We start from the raw sequence: 18,465 nt of genomic DNA on the forward strand, positions 1-18,465 counted from the left end.
ACACATCTTACATATCAAAGTCAGCAGCAGAGCCAGCAAAAGTTTGATTTGGAGAAGAGTAGGCAACGGTGGCTCCAGATGTCACGGATCATTAGAGTAGGTTTTCCTTTGCGTCATAAATTTTCAGAAAATCTGATTGTTCTCCAACGTGTGGAATAAGAACCGAACAAAGCCGCAGGCGACGCTGAGCACGGCGCGAGCGGGGCATCATGAAACATTAATCGTGGCAATTTTTTGCACGGGATTGCATTCCGCTTTCCCACCATTTCCCATACTGATATTTTCGGATTTAAAGGGCATGGGTGGAAAAATTATTTTTACGGGTGGGATATGCAGAAACCAGAAACGTCAAATGAGCAACATGTGCTCCATAGTTCTGAGTCATAGTGCTGTTTCCGGCATCCGACCTTGGGAATTTACGACTGCTCCAAGTTTGTGGCCATGAAAAATTATTCGCACATACAATACAACGCATGATACGAGTTAACCGTGATATTTTCATCAAAAAATAAATAATAATAATCATGATATCCTTATGATTTTTAAATTCCTATTCCGTAGCCGGTAGCCTATATATTGCGCGCAATTTGCGGGTCTACTAGTAGTAATTATTCTTTTCGAACGTAGTCTTCATATACTCGTATTTAATAATATGACTACAGATACGTATCTAATCATAATATTTTGTGCACAAAGCTTAAAAATTGCACTATTAATGTACGCTGCAATGTACGCTAAAAATACATACACGGTACACTAATGTATTTGTGCTGTAATGAAAAGTTTGTTACAACACCAACTACAGACTTACAGTATAATACAGTATAATAAGATTCATCATCTTTAAATCAGCTCGCGCTAACTGCAATAACCAACATTTCACATTCACCAGCCATTTAATCGGGTTTTCATGATCAACAAAAACATAACCACTTGCACACAGCATAAAAGTCCAATGACACTACGAAATTAAAGCCAGAAAACTATTTATCCATTTTCCAGCAGACAACAGGGAGAAGCACACCATTTGCAAATGAAAAGCACAAAACAATATCTTATGCCAACTAAGTCGCGTTTCCTATCACACAAACCCAAAATTCTTGGTTTTAATGGCTAAAAGCAGTTTGGCTCGCATGATGATCTTGGAAGAGTAATGCGGAATATAAAGTCGTGAGATGCACGTGTTGGCTGTCGGCAGATGTGTATCATCGGCCGGCCGAATGGTCACCGACGGGAGCGGCGCGAAACCGGCTTCACTGGCCGGCATGGCCGAACTTCCCGTCCAGAAATACAACTGCAATAAATTAACGTGTCAACAAAAAAAGCTTGGTAAACATCATCGCAAAATATTGTATTCGATTGCCTCCTCATGAAAATACATTCATCTCGAGATTTTTTATTACATTCAAACCACAAAATTAATATGCAAGCTTCAAGCCTTAACAGTCTGACGACGATAAACATATACGCTGGTGACGCAGCTATCAAACACGTCTGCAAAGCGACGCGATATACAAATCGCAGGTGATCGCGTACGTATCTGTAAGCATACCTCGTGCGGTTGAGCAACCGTACCATAAAAGACGCAATTACAATGATCGACAACAGCAAAACTAAGAGCGTTAAAAATTGAGAAAATCTTTTATTTGTTTCGCCATCTGCCACTTACCAGTTCCTGCTTTTCCTCATTGGAAAACTTATCGACCGTATTCCAGAACCAGTGTTTAAAGCGGGTCTTATCCTGTGTCTTATCGTTCGTCTCGTCCTGCCAGTTGGTCCACGACGCCAACTGCTGGATGTCAATTGCGCGGTCAACGCCATTCAGCAGCAAGCGGAAGTCTTCCGGGGTAAGAATTTCCAGGGTTTCCCCAGGTATCACGTCGTGAACTCCACGCTTTAACGCCTGCAAGAAGAAGCGATTTCAATAAGGTATAAAATAATGCTGGACAAAACGGCGAACAAAATTCCAACCGCGACTCACATCCAGAACTTTCTCCGCCATTTTGCCCATCCTCATTTCTGTCGCTAATTTAACAAACTCGTAGATATTCTCCCGTGTCACGGGCACGTTGCGGCCCTGGGGTTTCAATTCCAGATCTTTTCCTCCCTGCACAAAAGCAAACCACAAGCGTAAGACAACAAAACTATTGTAAAAACAAAACTACTGTAATTTGTATTGTTTATGCAAAAAAAGCCTTTCTGTGTACGCGATGAGTAAATAAACTGACAATATTATTTTCTGACCTCTTCCAACGGCAGATCCACAGCAAAATATAAATACAGCTCCGCAACCTCCTCCTCGTTGATCACTCCCGTTTCAATATCAACGACTAACTTGCGCAGCGTTTCAAACATCACCGGATCATGGAAGGCGAAATCGCTCCATGTTCGCGGCCGATCCAAGATAAATTTGGCGGTTGCTCGTGTCAAGCATAGAGGGAAAATCTCTCCTTGCAGCAGTGCCAATCCGATCAGCCTAATCAACAGAACCATCATATAGAATTTCGAGAACCAATGAACCAAAAATCATCCAACATTGTTGCAGTAAATGAAATACGGTTGTATAATAACAGGTCATCATAAACAGAAATTTCGTATCTGAAAATATCCTTACCGTCCAACATTCCTGAATGCCAACAGTCGTGCTACACTGCTCTTCCCCGGTCGCAGCGCATAGAAACCAGGCCGCCCCGGTTCATAAAACAGTGGCTCATCATCGTCCTTTAATTTTTCCTCGACCTTCTCCTCCTCCTTCGCTGGCGTCTCGTGCGTCTTCAGATTGCCCGTCAGCGTCGCCCCGCTGTTATCGGTGACAATGGGAAAGGGTAGGTAGCCACTCGGAGAATGCGACTCCGAGCGGTGCGCCTGGATGGCAAGCGCCGCCTCATCGATGCGCACGCTCAACATCTCATCATGCTGCAGCAGCACCTGCACCATACCCGGGTCCAGCTGCATTAGCATGGCGCTGATGCGCTGCACCGTCGCCGCCGTGAAGCTCGGTCTCAAAGAACTAATGGTGTGCGACAGCGCTTCCGTAAGATTCCGCTCTCCGCTGCGGCCACCAGCGGCGGCGGCAGCGGCTCGCGCACCGATGGAGGCCGCCATGTCCGGCCAACTGTTGCGTCCGGCTGAAGAGCGCAGATCCGCCATGTTCAGTTCGCTCATTTCGCTTTCAGATACGGATCGCCGATTTGAAGAGCCCGAGTCGCTGCGCATGAAACGCATCCGGCTATCGCTGCTGATCCAACGGCGTTCTTGTGCATGCGGAGGCGCTGGGCGATCCAGCTGGGGTAGACGCTCCGAAGACAAGAGTGCCTGCAAAATGTGAGCACAATCAAATTTTACGAAATATCAAATATTTAGGTGCGCTCTATTTCAACGTAGCCCGACGGACACTCGCTTAGTCACTTCTATAAACTTCCATAAAATACTTCTATAAAATAACGAATAACTTCTATAAACACTTCTATAAAATAACGAATAATATCGTAATATAAAGTTATTTACAAGTTCAAAGGCATTGTATAGATATTTCCAACTGGTTGTATTTCTAATTTTTTTTATGGCTAGACTGAGTTCCAAATCGAGTACATCTGTATCAAGTTCACTACCACAACAAACAGCTACCGACAAAATCACAATAAATTTTCTTTAGGATAATTACCTCTGCTAACACCGTAAAGAAACTTCGGGCCACACCATTTCCTTCTCCCGGTTCATCGCGGAAAGTCACTTTTATTTTGGCACACGGTTGCGGTGCGGAAGGATTCGAACGCCGATTAAAAAACTGATTGAGCGCGGCAAAAGATTCTGGTATTAAATCACCACGTGCTCGTTGAACCTGCATCACAAAATAAGGCATTCAATCAGACATATCCAGTTTGCTGGCTTTGCATAACGCCGCCTTACATCCATAATGAGGTCCCTCGCTTGAGTGCCCCTTAGGCGTTCCATTTCCTTACGGAACTTGGCTTCCTTGACGGGGAATGCAGCAATGTCCGCAATCAACGAGCCCGATTCGCCACTGAAGTCTTCAGCGAACACACGGCTGAACGTATCCAGCGTTTGTCGCCATCGTCCCAACAGCAAATCCTGGGTTATCGACGCACTTAACACGCGTTTCCTGCAGTAAAAATCCTAATAATAAATCATCATAATACAAACCAAAACTCAGATACACATTGATAACGACAGTAAAGGTTAAAATACAATCACAACAAAAACCTTTTCTACGGTTCTGTAATGCAATGCTCCCAATAAACGAATGCACTTCCTGGTAAATACAAAATCATTCAACAACATAGTTTCATAATGTAAAAAAATGCTTTTACAGATAGATAACAAGCGCAGTTTTACTTTACAACCGGCATATATTTGGTACTATCAAAGAAGAAAAAATGCCGGTAACGCCGCCAGCACAAGCATAACAGTACCGTGCACTGGATGCTCCCGTCTCGGTTTCGGTATCTTCCGAATGGGGATTATCCTCTCCGTACTCCTCATCTGAATCATCCCCGACCAACCAAGGCCGAGCATCCTCCTGACGATTAGTCAACGACAACCGCACCGGGGGGCTCTTGAAGCTAGCTGGGCTCCCCGTCGGAACTTCCGATGAGTAATCCACCAACTTGGCACCGAACAGCTCTTCCCGCCGAGCGTTAGGCAGCAATAGCTGTGGTCGGTCGGCCAACGGTAAGGAATCGGACAGAGATTTCTTAAATGGATCCGGTTGGGCACTTCCGAGGTAGCACATGGACCGGGCGCGGCGGAAAAACGAATGCGAACGACAACTTTCCGCAGAGGCACTTGCTGATGCACGGTTACGCTCGGAAGCCGATTTCAAGTGGATCGTCGCTGACTAAAACAACGAACCAAGCTGCTGCATTAGAAAATCACTAAAGTAAATCGATCTGCTGCTTACAACGTTCAAGATCCGTCAACACTGAGTGCAAAAGAAAGCTAATCAAGAGCAGAAAGCATGTATGCAGTGACAAACCTGTTCGTAGACTAGAGGTAATGGCATTTCCGGATCGATCTCGTCCTCATCAAACGGCAACCCCCATGGCTGATTACCGCGCACTTTACGCAGTTCGCTGAGATTGTTGGGATCAGATGTAATACGCAAATAATAAACCATGGCGTCGAAGACGAACGCCACATGCTTCAACGCCGCGACATCCAACACCGGAAGCGAGTCACCGTGTTCCGAATTATGAGCCCGCATCAGCGATAACATGTAACCGAGGAAATCATTCCGCGACGAGGCAGTCGCTGACACTTCTGCAATTAAATTAGCGATTTTCAGTGGAATTACATTAAGCAACGGTTCCAGTGCATGTCGATCGACAGTTCGACATACGACAAGAAATCCCTAACGCAGACAGTCACGCCATCTGCAAATTCTGACGGCTTACCACGAGATGATTTGCGAACTGTCGTTGGCAGACTGTAGCTCGGATGTACGCTACTTCGGGGATCTTCGTGATCGCGCGATGACTGACTGCGTGGGGTTTGTGCAGGAGCCGTGTCGCTGGACTGATGCAGGGCATAACCAAATCGCAGTTGTGCTTCCGTGGAATCCATAATTTGACATAGCCAGTTCCATGTCCGCTTCAAGCTTTCGCTGACAAATATCTGCGAAACAATATTTCGTCAATGCAAGAATTCGCTAGAATTTGCAAATACGAGTAATATAGCACCCCCCCCCCACTTTTATCGAAACCGTTATGCAAAGCAGTTACTCGAAATAACGTAATCAGTCAAAAAAGTCCATCCCCCTACGCCCCCAACACTCCATAAGCGAAACCTTTATAAATCGTCATACTTAACTCTATAAACCTATATTATTATGAGTAGCATACTTAACAGGAAAGAGTCGATGTGTATCAAAATATTAAGTATAGCAGGACCAATATGAGCCTTAATTTTATCTACATACTTCCAAACGTTCCAGCTTGCTGCTATCCATGGAAATATGTTCCTGTCGCACACTGGGCTCTCGCATTTCCACCAACAACTCCGCCACCTCACGGACAATAGTCCCATAAGAGCGCGCTAGATTCGAAAACGTCGAGCTGAACGAAGGCGACGTGCCGTCAAGGGTCGCCGGTGAACGCCGGTACATCCCAAAGGAGTCCATATAAATGTACGAACTCCCTGCAATCAAGTTCACGACAATTAACGTTCTGTACACACCAAGAAAGCTGTTAACTCACTTAAAGTGGCACCGGAACTGGGAAAGAACTCGCGGGTACGCGCCGACGGTCGACTGCCGGTTGTAGGTGACGATGCCCACTGCAATCCGGGTGGTAAAGCTGCGTTGCCGCTCAGACGTGACGAATGCGTCATGGATATGGAAGGTGCCGCTCGCACATACACCGCATTACCGCCACCACGAGTGTTTGCTTCCATGAAGAACGGATACAAGTTCTCATCATCACCCTCCATGGAACCGCTATCGTCCATGTCGACACCATCACTTTCGCCTTCATCTTCTTCCTCATCATCGTCATCTTCCTCATGTGTTCCCTAAATTGTAAATTCTTATACATATATTTTTGAAACATTATCCCAAGCACCAACCAACTCACCGTGGACGGATCCGAATCATCATTGTCATCATCATCGTTATCATCGGAAAATGGGTCTTGGGCTGGATTAGCTAGAAACCATAAGAGCGAATGAACATCACCGTTATTTCTTGCAATAATTTTCCAAAATAAAACTCACTGGTAAACTAGCTGTCTACTACGAAGTACCTTCAGCTGGCTGACTGCCACCTTGCTCGACCACCACAGTTCGCTCGAAATCGTTGCCTTCGCCGTTATCGGAATCCGTATTGTCGGAGTCTCCATCATCATCGATATCCATATCACTGGCATTGGCCACTTCCGCTTCTGCCAGTGGAATAGTGGCGACGGAGAATGCGGAATGAGGCTCCTCCGCTTCACCGGACTGAGAACTGGGCGGTGTGCGGTTGGCCGTGCTAATTACATGCGGAGTACGAAGGGTACTCCTACTGCGTGCGGCCTGCCAAGTACAGTTTAATCAAATTTCATGTCAGATGAATGCGAAAATTCAAAAAATACCTTACAGTATACAATGCGAATACTAACTGAAGGAGCAAACCGACAGCAATCAGCAAAACCTTTAATACCAATAAAATTTGAATACCTCCGGTCGATAGATTAACTGAAAGTCATCGTCAAACGGCACCGGTTCTTCCTGTGGCGCTGTATTCGATGTGTGTATTTCCCGTCGATTTCGGCCACGACGTCGTTCCGCCAGCGGCTCCGTATTGAACAACTCATCACTCCCACGCGAATTTTCCGAATACGCATTGATGGGAATAAAACTCGAAGAGGGGCGCGCTACGCCTAGTCGTACCGGCGTAATCAGTGCTTCCGCGGCTTCGCACAACTCCACAATAGATAGCAACGGCAACTGACGAAAAATCTTTCGGATTTTTCGCAAAGATTTTGGGAGCGTTTGTCTAGACCAAATAACTTGTCACAGATACTGTATTTCGAAGCAGAAAAACGTACTACTCACTCTTTGGCTTTGCTGTTTTGAGCGGTTTCCGATGTCAGAATGACAAACACTCGCACAATAGAGCGTACAAAACGGTTCGTCATCTCCTGCGCTTCCATGCTGGTATCATTGCCGTCACCGAAATCCCCCACGGCAGCCTGGATGGTGCGAATAAAGGCGTCAATATGATCGGAATTGCATTTGGTTAGCAGAACGTGCACGAATTTATCCAACGACGCTGTGCCACTTTGATACGACAAATGGAACTGATCTTCTTGTACCGCCGAGGAGAAGGCAGCCAATCTGGGATTTGGATATCCTGTCAGCAAAGCTGTCTTCAGAGCTTCATAACTCCCAAGCAAAAGCGTCAAAGCCATTTGGCAGAATTTCGGCGGACTAAGCACTAAAATCATAGGACACTTACGGTAAAATGCAACCTTTAACAGGCAAATTTGAAAACCTCTATTCACGTACGCCAAACGGCAAAAACGTATATTTGGACAACACATTAATCTTAGCCACATAATATAAAGTTACATTCATGAGAATGTGGCATTCAGTTAATTAGTGACTGCCACTGACTGGACAGTATGCATTAACGGGAAACGAACGAAAATAATACCAACAATTATCTTACAGTCTGCATGTCGTGTGCCACGGTTACTCTTTAGAAATCGCTGCTCTCCAAGTTGTCTCCCAACAGTGTGTACGAGGTATTGGATAAGATATTCATTCCTAATAAACATTCATATGTTTACGGAAACTTAATCGCGATACACAAAACATTCTGCGGGTTACCGGCTGCTGGGGCGCACAACCAGGTCAGTCGACATATTAATCAGCTTGGAAAACAGCTCCAACCGTAAACTCTCATCTCCCGATACCAGACTCTGACATTTGCATTTCTCCCAACAGTCACAATAGGCCGTAGGAGAAGACCGTTTAATCCGACATTCATGGCCGCGATGGCAAGTACGGGCGCATTCGGTACAGCAGCACAGTGATCCCGTGAGGCCGCACGTTCGACACTCCCACACGTCCTGCTGTATGTGACCTGTAAAACCCAGTATTACCGTATTACGCTTTTTTCCCACCAAAAGTTCCGCTTCCCTACAACGCTTTTCCAGAAAAAAAAACTGTTTAATAGCCACCATAATCAACGGATGCAATATTACAAGTATTAGAGGAAACTGAAGTACATCAATCACCGAAACGCCATAATAATCAATTTAAGTGATAGTGGAATATGCAAAACTCAAAAAGCCGCTTACAGGCACCGGTCCAAGTAAAAGTACAAACATCGTTCAGGCACAGAACAAATAGCGGCGAATCATCGGCCGGTGAACCAGGAGGATACAAGAAATCCATCACCAGCGCATCCACTGTCTTCGAATCAACGGGATTCAGGCCGAATTCCGGGTAGGAATCGCGTATAACACTGGTAGTGGTGCTCAGCATCATTAGCGCGGCTTCGTACGAGCGGATAAGCACCGCGTACATAAACGGTGTCATTCCCGAGGAGTTTCTACACAGCAACCACAGTGCGTAAAAAAATCAGGATATGGCCATTTCTCGCGTTTCAGCCTTACTTCATCGACATTAATTCCAAAAATAATTTGCGAATTTCGGTATGGTTACAGAGCAGTTCCAGAATGGTTCGGCTGCGTTCCGTGCGTGTACGTGAATGACCTAAAGTGATACAACTGTATCCATTTATGGCTCAACTCATTCAAAAGTTAAAGTTCTACCGTTGCCATCTCCGTCACCTTCCGGTATCCCTGATGGCGTACTCAAGGCTTTAGTGCTTCTGCACAACTGGTGAACTGTTTCTAATAGAAGCATAATTTAAATAATGCATCTGCCTTGAATCGCAAGATCATTCATTTCTAATAGTTTGATATACAAGAGATGAACTACAATTCGTCAGTTCCCGAATATCCTTACCGTCATTAACCGTCCGCTCCAAATGGTGAAAGCGCGCCAAAGCGGACTCCCGAATGCGACGCTGCAGTCCGCTGGCAGTTCCAGATTTCCGCGAGAACAAATGATGAATGTATTCCGACGATGATGATGAGCCAGGATGATCCGGAAAATCCGGTAATGGCACTAAATCTAGGAGTTCATCCTCACGCTTTGGCAAAGAATCTATGAAAACAAACTATGAACAATTCCGTGCTACTAGGAAAACATTATTACATGTATATAACTTAATTCCAGAATTCATAAACTTTGCTTTGACTGCTCACCGGTTTCCAGTCGCGCTGACGACAAACTTCTAGGAAAATCTTTGCGCGGCTGCGGAGCACAAACTGCCGCCGCCGAATGAAATATGTTACGATTGCCATCCGAACACTCCAGGATCATACGATGCAACCTATCCGGTGCCATTTGGAGCGTCGCGTGGACTTTCTCCACTGAGTTCTCCAGGATGCATTGAATCAGGCTGTCCTTTCGCACCACAAATGCCACAACCCCGCAGGGAATTTTACTGCTGGCCCGCCCCGGAATGGCCAAATAGCGCATAAACACATTTAGGGATTGGACGGGAGAACAATTCAGCGCATGGGGAATACGCAAAGATCCTACGCAGTCCTTTTCGATGGGATAAATACAACTGTTTCCATCCAACATAACCGTTACCGCATCCTGCAAAACAGCGTTACATTATATTGAAAGGCCAAGAAGAAAATTTTTCGCAATCTCTAAATCAAAACATAAACTAACATCCATAAACTCCTTCAAAAACATTTCTGTTTAGTAATCGCTTAAAACTTTGTACATAAGCATACCAGAATTGCTGTTGACAATATTGTTCATAAAACGCATAAGCTTCAATAAGTTACTGTTTCAGAACCAATATACCGTAACTGGTAAGTATTGGTAGCCACCTATGAAATGATGAATGACAACCCCAAGCGAATCCTTACCCGCCCTCCAGTTACCAGCTTCAAATCGCGCTCCTGATTTCCCAGAATATACTTGGCATCACAGAGGAAACGGCTCTGCACGTCCTTCTTCCCACTCTGCAGATTATACGTGATGAAGGACAATTTGCCGGACATGCCCAATATAACCATCTGTATGTTGCGCAGATTGGGGGCGCACGCCAGCACCTTCTTGCAGCCGCCGCTGATACGCAATTTCTTTGGCACACGTTGGATGCAGTCTACCGATCTGGTAGTCGATACGGATGAGTGTCCCTTGAACAACTGCAAATCGGACTTCTTCAATAAAGGAGACTTATCAGCGTCGGAAGTTTCCATATCGATCTCTGACGGGTTGAAGATGACATAAGCGTGGTCATCGGTCACCTACAATGGTTTTATAATTCAAGACAAGGTAGCTATCCTTGCATGGGGTGTACAGAAAGCAGATGGATCTATCCCCGTAATTGTAGCAGCAATACGTGTCAGTACAGAATAAATCCATTTAAAAGAACTATTTCTACAACATCCACTAAGAATATTCGCATTATTTCGAAAATGCAATGCTACAGAACTTATCGGGTACGCATACTTAACGGCTGACTGGTAAAACACCCTAATATTCTAAAAAACCATACCCGAGACACTTTTCCCACCATCGATGTTCGTCCGCCCTCCTCCAGAATAACGACATCACGGGTGTTCCACGATTCCGTGACATAAACTTCATCGTCCGTCATGGCTGTGTCAGCTGTTCGTTTGCCCATCAGCGCTAATTCATTTGACGGCAGCTCCGAGCCAACGAACTCCGAAGTAGCTTTTCCAGAAGCACCGTCCGATAACATGGGTTTGCCAGACTTGGCATCGAGAAGTTTAAAGCGCATCACACTGGACAAATCCCACATATTATCCATTAGTTCTCCACACTGTAATTCCCCATAGGAATTAATCCGAAATCCGATGGCACCAGGCTGGTACAGCGCATTGCTTTTATACACAACCTGAAATACAGCAATTCTGTAGAACAAACAAGTTTAGCTAAATCGTACAGCAAATCTTACCGTTGATCCAGCCTGTATATCGGAAGCAGGTACAGTCTTGGTTTTCTTCGTTTTACTTCGAGCCTTTTCCAATGCGCGATGTCTGTATCCAAGTGGCATAACTCCCCTATAAGAAAAATGTTTGCCAAGAACAGTATTTTCAGACGTTTCAAAAACATCCAGAACGAATGCATTAAAAAAACTTTCTGAAGCATCATGTTTGCATTGTTCGTAATATCTACAGTAACTCACCACCAATATAGCGAACCAGATTCGACTCGAGCACACGAATACAACATGCACACAACTAAATCGGCAATTTTCTCGTTCTGCAGTTCTGTGAATGCCGTTGCAGGGTGCTCCAGCTTCTTAGCCACAATTCCTCCGGACTCGTCAATTAACGTTGCAAGCTGCCAGCGAAAATTAATAAATCCCTCTTAATATATCCTGAAGTACCCCCAAGACCAGCGTTCAACAACCAAATAATCTACCTTTCCACTATTCGTCAAAAACGATGCTCGAATTCCACAAGCGGCCATAATGCGCACCTTCTCCGTTGTTAAACCCAATACAGCGGCTTTGGGATGGAAAATTCCCGCGGACGACTATCAATACAATGGCGTAACTGAGATCACATCGCACAAGAAGTCAATCATGACTTACAGAATTCTCGCAATAGGGAAACTCTTGATCCCAGCGCCACTGGTACAACTGGCCATTGTCGCATATGCACAACAATTCCGAAAGCAATACACCAATGGAGACAAACTTGATCTCCCCAATTTCCTATATACAAATAAATGAAGTACTTAATTTCCTGTCTTCAATACAAATTGACTGCATGCAATATTTTTCTTCTATTTTACCGGTGAAGCAAAACGCAGCGTTTCTAACTTGCTGCCAATCATCGCTACAACACTGGATTGGTGTCCCAACTTGTCCGACCTTTCCGATCCATAAATACTGGTCAGGCCGGCACCCAGACGAGATGATCGGGCGAGATATGCGTCGGGAGAATCGGCGGCGTCTTCCATCCAGTTAATCAACATCTCATCAGCATAGGCTACAACAACGAAAATCCTGTAGAAAACAGTTCGTTTACTAAATGTTTTTGGAGATATTCACCTTCACCGGCGAGGTCCTCGGATTCACTCATTTCATCGTCATCACGGCTCAGTAAGTTATTTGCCGCAGTATTCACATCCAAATTCTATATAAAAAGATGCTAGATAATGCAATAAACAGAGCAAGAGTTCAATCTATATGCAAATTTCCAGTTCATTTAACGCAACCATGCACTATCACACGAATGATCGCGCCATCTTACCGTTCGCATAAGCTCACGGATAACCGCGCCTCTTGATTTTCCTTGCAGAACTTGCTGCACCTACAGAAGAAGCATTAATAAGCCGCTAAAGCCACATATCAGTGTCGAGAAACCACCGAATTCCGTGGGTAACCAAAGAATTTCATCACATTTTGTTCTTTACCTGCGCAATGAGCTCCTCCGGAACAGCACCGGTGCTGATCCGTCGAGGCAGGCTAGCATCGGGTGCGGAGGCCCGGTGCGGAGCACTGGCCACCGGCAGCGGCACGGTGACGGTGCCGCTGGACTGGTTAGTGGAACGCGAGCGGCTGCCGCTGGGCGGCGCGCTAGCTGATGGGGCAGACACCAGTCGGCGTGCGGCGCGACGTGAGGGCTGCACCAGTGGCTGGCTGCGGCCGGGCGCCGGCCGCGATGCGGCGCGGCGTGCCTGCTGCATGTGCTCCACGGCGGCCTGGGTGAGGGCCAGGCCTTCCCCGCATTACAGCCGCGGGATCATCACTGGGGCTGGTATGCGGTTTCTTCAGTGGGGGTCTAATAAAGCAAAAACAAAACCGATAAAAACGACGATTACAAATTATCACAATTACAGTGACACATACTGTAACGATAAACAAGCGATCCCACAAGAACAAAATGTAAGTCATACGAAAAATAACTGAATGTATGAAAAAATAACAGAATTCAACAGTAGGTTGCCAGTTTCGAAGTTTTTTACGCTAGAAAATTCCAAAACGCGAAGTGTTGTATGGCGAAAAACAGCCGCAGTACGGCAACGAATAAAGGAAACAATCGGAAATAATAAAAAGAATGCAATTTTTCAAAATGGAATACACCCTCGTGCACTTACTCGAAACTCGACTTGTTTTTGGAGTGCGAGTCAGTCGCATCTGTCGGCCAGGAGCGTTCGCACTCCAGCTGATAGGAGACCCGATGCACGGAGCCATCCTGCATAAAAATTAATATTTAAATCAAAGAAACAGATTTATGGAAAAACGCCTATTGACGTTCTAAACAGCCCCTAACAGCAGAAAGACAACATACATCCAGCAAGAAGCAGAGATGATGCGGACCGACCGCCACCTGGCTGATGCCGCGTCGGTTCAGCTCCTTCAGAACAGCAGGACCCTCGTCGCGCCCGTTCAGATCCTGCACAGCTTCTTCAAGTCTGGAAAACAAAATGTTATATTACAGTGCAACTAAATTATGATCAAAGAAATAAATTGTGACATTCTCTAAAATGTTCCAAGGAAAATTCCTAAATGTTCCAAGAAAAATCACTAAGTGTTTAAACACTTTTACACTTGGAAAATTACTTGGAAAAGTGCAACAGTTTCACATTCAGAAATATAATTATGCAAATCATACGCTGCTAAAAATGGTTTTGTATCAAAAAATTACAATAGTATTTCGGCAAGATAAGATCCCAAAAGGCTTGCTGCTTCTCGATCAACAATTTGCTGTACTGCATTTTAGAAGAGCTAATCATGCTAATGCTGAATCCACGAAACAGGCACCTGATTTCACTTTTTCAAATAAAGGTCAAGACTAAACCTCCACGGTTATCTGGTTTTCCCATCTTCTATCAAAAATACAACACACTAACCTTTGATTAAGAAGGGATATGGAAGCATTCTGTCCATGGACGAAGAACTGTACAGCAGTGGCCATAATGGCCACAGCACACCACGTCTACCGCAGCGAATGTTCTAACTTCGCAGTGCTTTATGTCTTTGATATTCTTCTTTCACCATAAATCACGGATCAATTCTGGTTACTACGTCGGAAAATATCTCCAGACATTCCACTCAAGAGAAAATACTAAATCAACATAGTAAAAACCTGGAACTAACCATAAGAGAAAGTATCTATATGAAAGAAACCACAGAATCCAGATAACTGCAAAATCGCGAAACCCGTCAAAACAGTTTTGTTTGAAAACGAAAAAATCGAAGAGCATGCACGCGCAGCTTAGAGAAATACTGAAATACACACTACAGTGCGGTACAGCTGCTCCATAATATTACGTATGTAGTTATTTCGTAGCACAAACGTAATCGCTTCCTGGGCGGCACATCTAGTGTGAATTTGCTAACTAACCCATTTTTTTGGAAGAACATGGTTTTCGACATTGACCATTATGATTTACCATTTGCGACCCCAGGTTTGTAAGGTAAGTTCTTCAATACGAATAACTGGCGATGAGTCCAGCGCCGGCTAATTTCCAAAATAGTTCAAGAATCACGAAATAATAACATTTTGTGATAAGAACACGATACAGGATTGAAATCATTGAATATTCCCATTAATTAATAAAAATGCTTAATTTTGTGATCGATGTCGATAAAAATTTTGTGATCGATAAAAATTTTGTCACATTTTTGTGATCGATGTTCTGTTTCTTTAGAAAAACATCATTAACACGTGATACCATTTTCCCTTTTAGTAAGCTTTCAACAACTCTATTGAGTTAGCGTTAATCTTGCACACCTGTTGTAGTGATATTTTGTGTAAATTATGTTAACAAATTTTGAGTCACAATGCATAAATAGTAACAGCAATGCGTAGCTGCAAAAGTGTTAACTTCACTTTTAAATCGCCGTTTTAGGAAGCATATGTAATACGAATCGAAAGTCGAACTGAAATGCTCAGGAAGGCGCAACCCGTGATCAAATCGAACATTCTCTGGAAGAATAACAAGGCGCAAAACAAAATATTTACAAAACATTTCAGGCCAACATCAAATGGTTATAAATGGTCGAAACTAAATGAGAAAAATTCGACAACAATCGAAACTGTCAAGAATGCCAGACCGGCGCACCATCCATAACACCGCAAAAAAGTATGCATTTGTAGAAATAAACTGATATTCATGTTAAAATCACAAAGTGGCCAATGTAACTGGCACCCACTCGTTTGTAAAGCACCTGCAAAAACGTGTTTATTTCACTTGAATGGCGGCATTCAGCAGATTTGCATCTTTTAATGAGACTGAATCATCCGTCAAAGCCTTCGAAGGAAATCCGGCTAACATTTGGAAATCAGCCGCTTCAAACTCCGGACGCGCCAGACGAACGAAACGACGAATATCCCCGACAGTGGCCACTTCGTTGAACCGGTGCACGATACGAGATCCGTCGGTGAGACGAATCTGGATGTTCGTGGCCGGCAGTGAGCCATCCGACGCGAAGGCAGCTTTGGCCTTGTCTTCCGAAGCTTTTCGCGCATCACCAGATTCTGCTTTTTTTGCTGTCCCTGGATTAGAAACGACCGCCGGAGCAGGACTAAAAACAACAACTGATGCCTTTTGTAAAACAACTCGCAGCCAAACCAAACTGAGCGGCGGTTCCAAATTCATCATGCCTATGGCAACAGATTACTGGATTCCCAAGTTTTTTATTATTTCTTCGGTATTTCCTACTTACCTCTTCATCAGTCTTCACCCAAAAGCAAAAAACTGCATACCTAACTAATATCATATTGCTGCATAACTATCACTATGGCATAACTATAAGCTAAATTTACCTGCCAAGCATATGTCCGGTTCCACCGAAGTATTCAGGAGCTTTCTTTGGTGGGCGGTACTCCGCGTCGCGGTGATCTTCCATCTGCACGCGGACCTCTCCCTGACTGGCCATCATTGCCAGCTCCCGCGGCATACGGCCTTGCTTAACGGAACTCATGAACTCCTCATTAGCCGGATCACTGTAGCCGCGCAGTGGGCCGTCATTAACCGTGAACCCATTCTGCCACATGCGCAAAACCACCAGTCCACGATTGGGAGGATCCACCGGCGCCGGCGCGCTGCCGGACGGAATGGGCGCGGAATGCGTGCCCACCGGCGCACTGGCATCCAAGCGCTGTCCAGCACCGGTGAACATGGACGATCGACCAGCCGCCGGTGATTCATGCTCCACTTGCTCCGCGCCATGCTGACGTGCTGATTTGAACACCGACGTAATGATATCGTCGGGATTGCGGTTCTGTTTGCGCCCCGGCCCGATCACCTCTTGGCCAGAGCCAACATAAAACTCCTGTCCTTGATCTTTGTCGTTGTCCGGGTCGTCGTCCTCTTCGTCTGTGCTTTCCCGTCCACGGATACTGTTGAGTGTGGCAATGCGACTGGATCCCGATGCACCGCTGGTTGGCTTTGGATTGCCAATGGGACGCGGTACTGCCTGAGAAGCTAAAGGAAGCACTGTTTCAATACGCAATACATCTAGATCATGCCTCCTTATCATATCAAAAAAAAAACCTCAGCAGCATTAAATAGGGTACGGATTTAAATAATGGGGTCTAAGCCAGCCAACAAGAGCAAGAAAACCGATAAAACAGAGAATGCCGCTTTTATATGAGCACTGCTAAACGTTTCTGTAAATTGTAATAACTATCGTAAGTGAATCATACCAGCAGGCGCCGGTGCGGCATTCGTAGGTGGTGTGAAGTACGGCGCGAAACCCGAGCCAGGCATCTGCTGCTGAGCGTGATAATCCTCCATGTTGACGTCCTCATCCTGCGAGCCCCGCGAGTCGAAGTACGTCTCCAGTGCCACCCCGATTTCCCAGCCTGCCGACTCCAGATAGAACCGGGAGCGGTCTGGTTGCAGTCCCGTAGTTTCCGAAAACTGTCGAATCAGATCGTCCTCGTTCGACATCTTGGCCTATTTGGAACAAAAGCAAACAGATGTATGACAAAGGCGCCAAGTTGCCAAGTTGCCAACACAATATCGTTTGAGATTAAATTTTTACTAGTATAAAAATACGACATAATTCATGATAATTGAATAATAACTGAATTAGGAATAGGAAAGGCAATATTTATTTAAATTGCTCGCTACATGTGTAGGACAGTAAAGAATGGCGATGCGCCGATGACCATGAGGAATTTAAGCCATACCCATAATAACCAATTAATGTAATTATATTTTCCATTTCCAAACGTATCTCCAAGAACTAGCAATTGTAACCCTTTATAGTTTAAGGTTTCTCGTTCACAGAACTATGAGGCCAGAACTACTACCGTAAGAACTACCACTGTACTCATAGTTACTAACTTTGGCCTTTATGGTATTTCACAGTTATATTTACTGGATATAACTACTCGTACTCCTCCAAATGAAACATTTAGAAAAGTTGCACTTAACGTGCCACTACTGTACTGCCGATTCTTGATTATGGGTAATTGGGTATCAACTATCAACATTCAAGTGCAATGCAGTTACAAACAATAAATTTCTGCCTTTGGTTTAAAAAAAACACATTGCCGACATTGGGTTCGGAAATCAGGAGAACTTCGTCTCTCTGACAGCCCGTACAAAATTAATTAACAAATTACCTGTTCTGGGGTTTGGAATTAATGTGGCGCACAGAAATCAGACTCGGAACCAGGAAGGTGAGTCAAAAATAAACAGAAAGAGTTGAAAGTTTGAAACTGAAGATTTCCTCAAATTTTTACTTGTCAGAATCTGAAACATGACAGAATGAGAAAGCAATGAGGGTTAGCGAAGCAGGAAAAAATTGCAGCGTAATCCTACATCCACCGACTGCCGGCTGCAGGTGGTTGCACTACAGACAAAACCAACAGTTCGTGTCCAGGTGGCGCTCGTACTTACCTGCCGCAGGAAACAAGCAATGACGTCAGAAATTTA

The 18,465-nt window shown here is 44.8% G+C and overlaps 2 protein-coding genes across 3 annotated transcripts; both read right to left on the reverse strand.

Moving 5' to 3' along the window:
* Nucleotides 1–877: 877 nt before the first annotated feature.
* On the reverse strand, nucleotides 878–13,766 carry LOC129589079 (E3 ubiquitin-protein ligase UBR5-like). Of its 2 annotated transcripts, none has more exons than XM_055483593.1 (34): nucleotides 13,669–13,766; nucleotides 12,985–13,352; nucleotides 12,822–12,881; nucleotides 12,620–12,704; nucleotides 12,361–12,557; nucleotides 12,158–12,280; nucleotides 11,986–12,099; nucleotides 11,747–11,904; nucleotides 11,516–11,621; nucleotides 11,093–11,455; nucleotides 10,458–10,841; nucleotides 9,777–10,176; nucleotides 9,475–9,675; nucleotides 9,279–9,359; nucleotides 9,120–9,219; nucleotides 8,802–9,055; nucleotides 8,329–8,584; nucleotides 8,168–8,265; nucleotides 7,552–7,933; nucleotides 7,174–7,492; nucleotides 6,759–7,029; nucleotides 6,591–6,661; nucleotides 6,216–6,528; nucleotides 5,939–6,156; nucleotides 5,415–5,634; nucleotides 4,997–5,280; nucleotides 4,434–4,858; nucleotides 3,910–4,123; nucleotides 3,665–3,841; nucleotides 2,615–3,315; nucleotides 2,245–2,476; nucleotides 1,982–2,107; nucleotides 1,670–1,903; nucleotides 878–1,294 (listed from the first exon to the last, which is right to left on the reverse strand). In XM_055483593.1, the coding sequence occupies exons 2-34, from the start codon at nucleotides 13,255–13,257 to the stop codon at nucleotides 1,082–1,084; spliced, it is 7,653 nt and encodes a 2,550-aa protein (XP_055339568.1). In that variant the 5' UTR covers nucleotides 13,258–13,352; nucleotides 13,669–13,766; the 3' UTR covers nucleotides 878–1,081. The 2 variants fall into 2 exon arrangements, with proteins under 2 accessions (XP_055339568.1, XP_055339569.1); XM_055483594.1 differs by lacking the exon at nucleotides 878–1,294 and adding an exon at nucleotides 1,325–1,494 and having other exon boundaries at nucleotides 1,594–1,903.
* Nucleotides 13,767–15,390: 1,624 nt separating this feature from the next.
* LOC129589084 (NSFL1 cofactor p47-like) lies at nucleotides 15,391–18,288 on the reverse strand. Its single transcript, XM_055483600.1, has 4 exons — nucleotides 18,153–18,288; nucleotides 17,226–17,478; nucleotides 16,344–17,004; nucleotides 15,391–16,102 (listed from the first exon to the last, which is right to left on the reverse strand). The coding sequence occupies exons 2-4, from the start codon at nucleotides 17,470–17,472 to the stop codon at nucleotides 15,760–15,762; spliced, it is 1,251 nt and encodes a 416-aa protein (XP_055339575.1). The 5' UTR covers nucleotides 17,473–17,478; nucleotides 18,153–18,288; the 3' UTR covers nucleotides 15,391–15,759.
* Nucleotides 18,289–18,465: the final 177 nt, after the last annotated feature.

This window comes from Paramacrobiotus metropolitanus, unplaced genomic scaffold, assembly GCF_019649055.1.
Source record: "Paramacrobiotus metropolitanus isolate TYO unplaced genomic scaffold, Prichtersi_v1.0 Parri_scaffold0000033, whole genome shotgun sequence".
Lineage (NCBI taxonomy): Eukaryota > Metazoa > Tardigrada > Eutardigrada > Parachela > Macrobiotidae > Paramacrobiotus > Paramacrobiotus metropolitanus.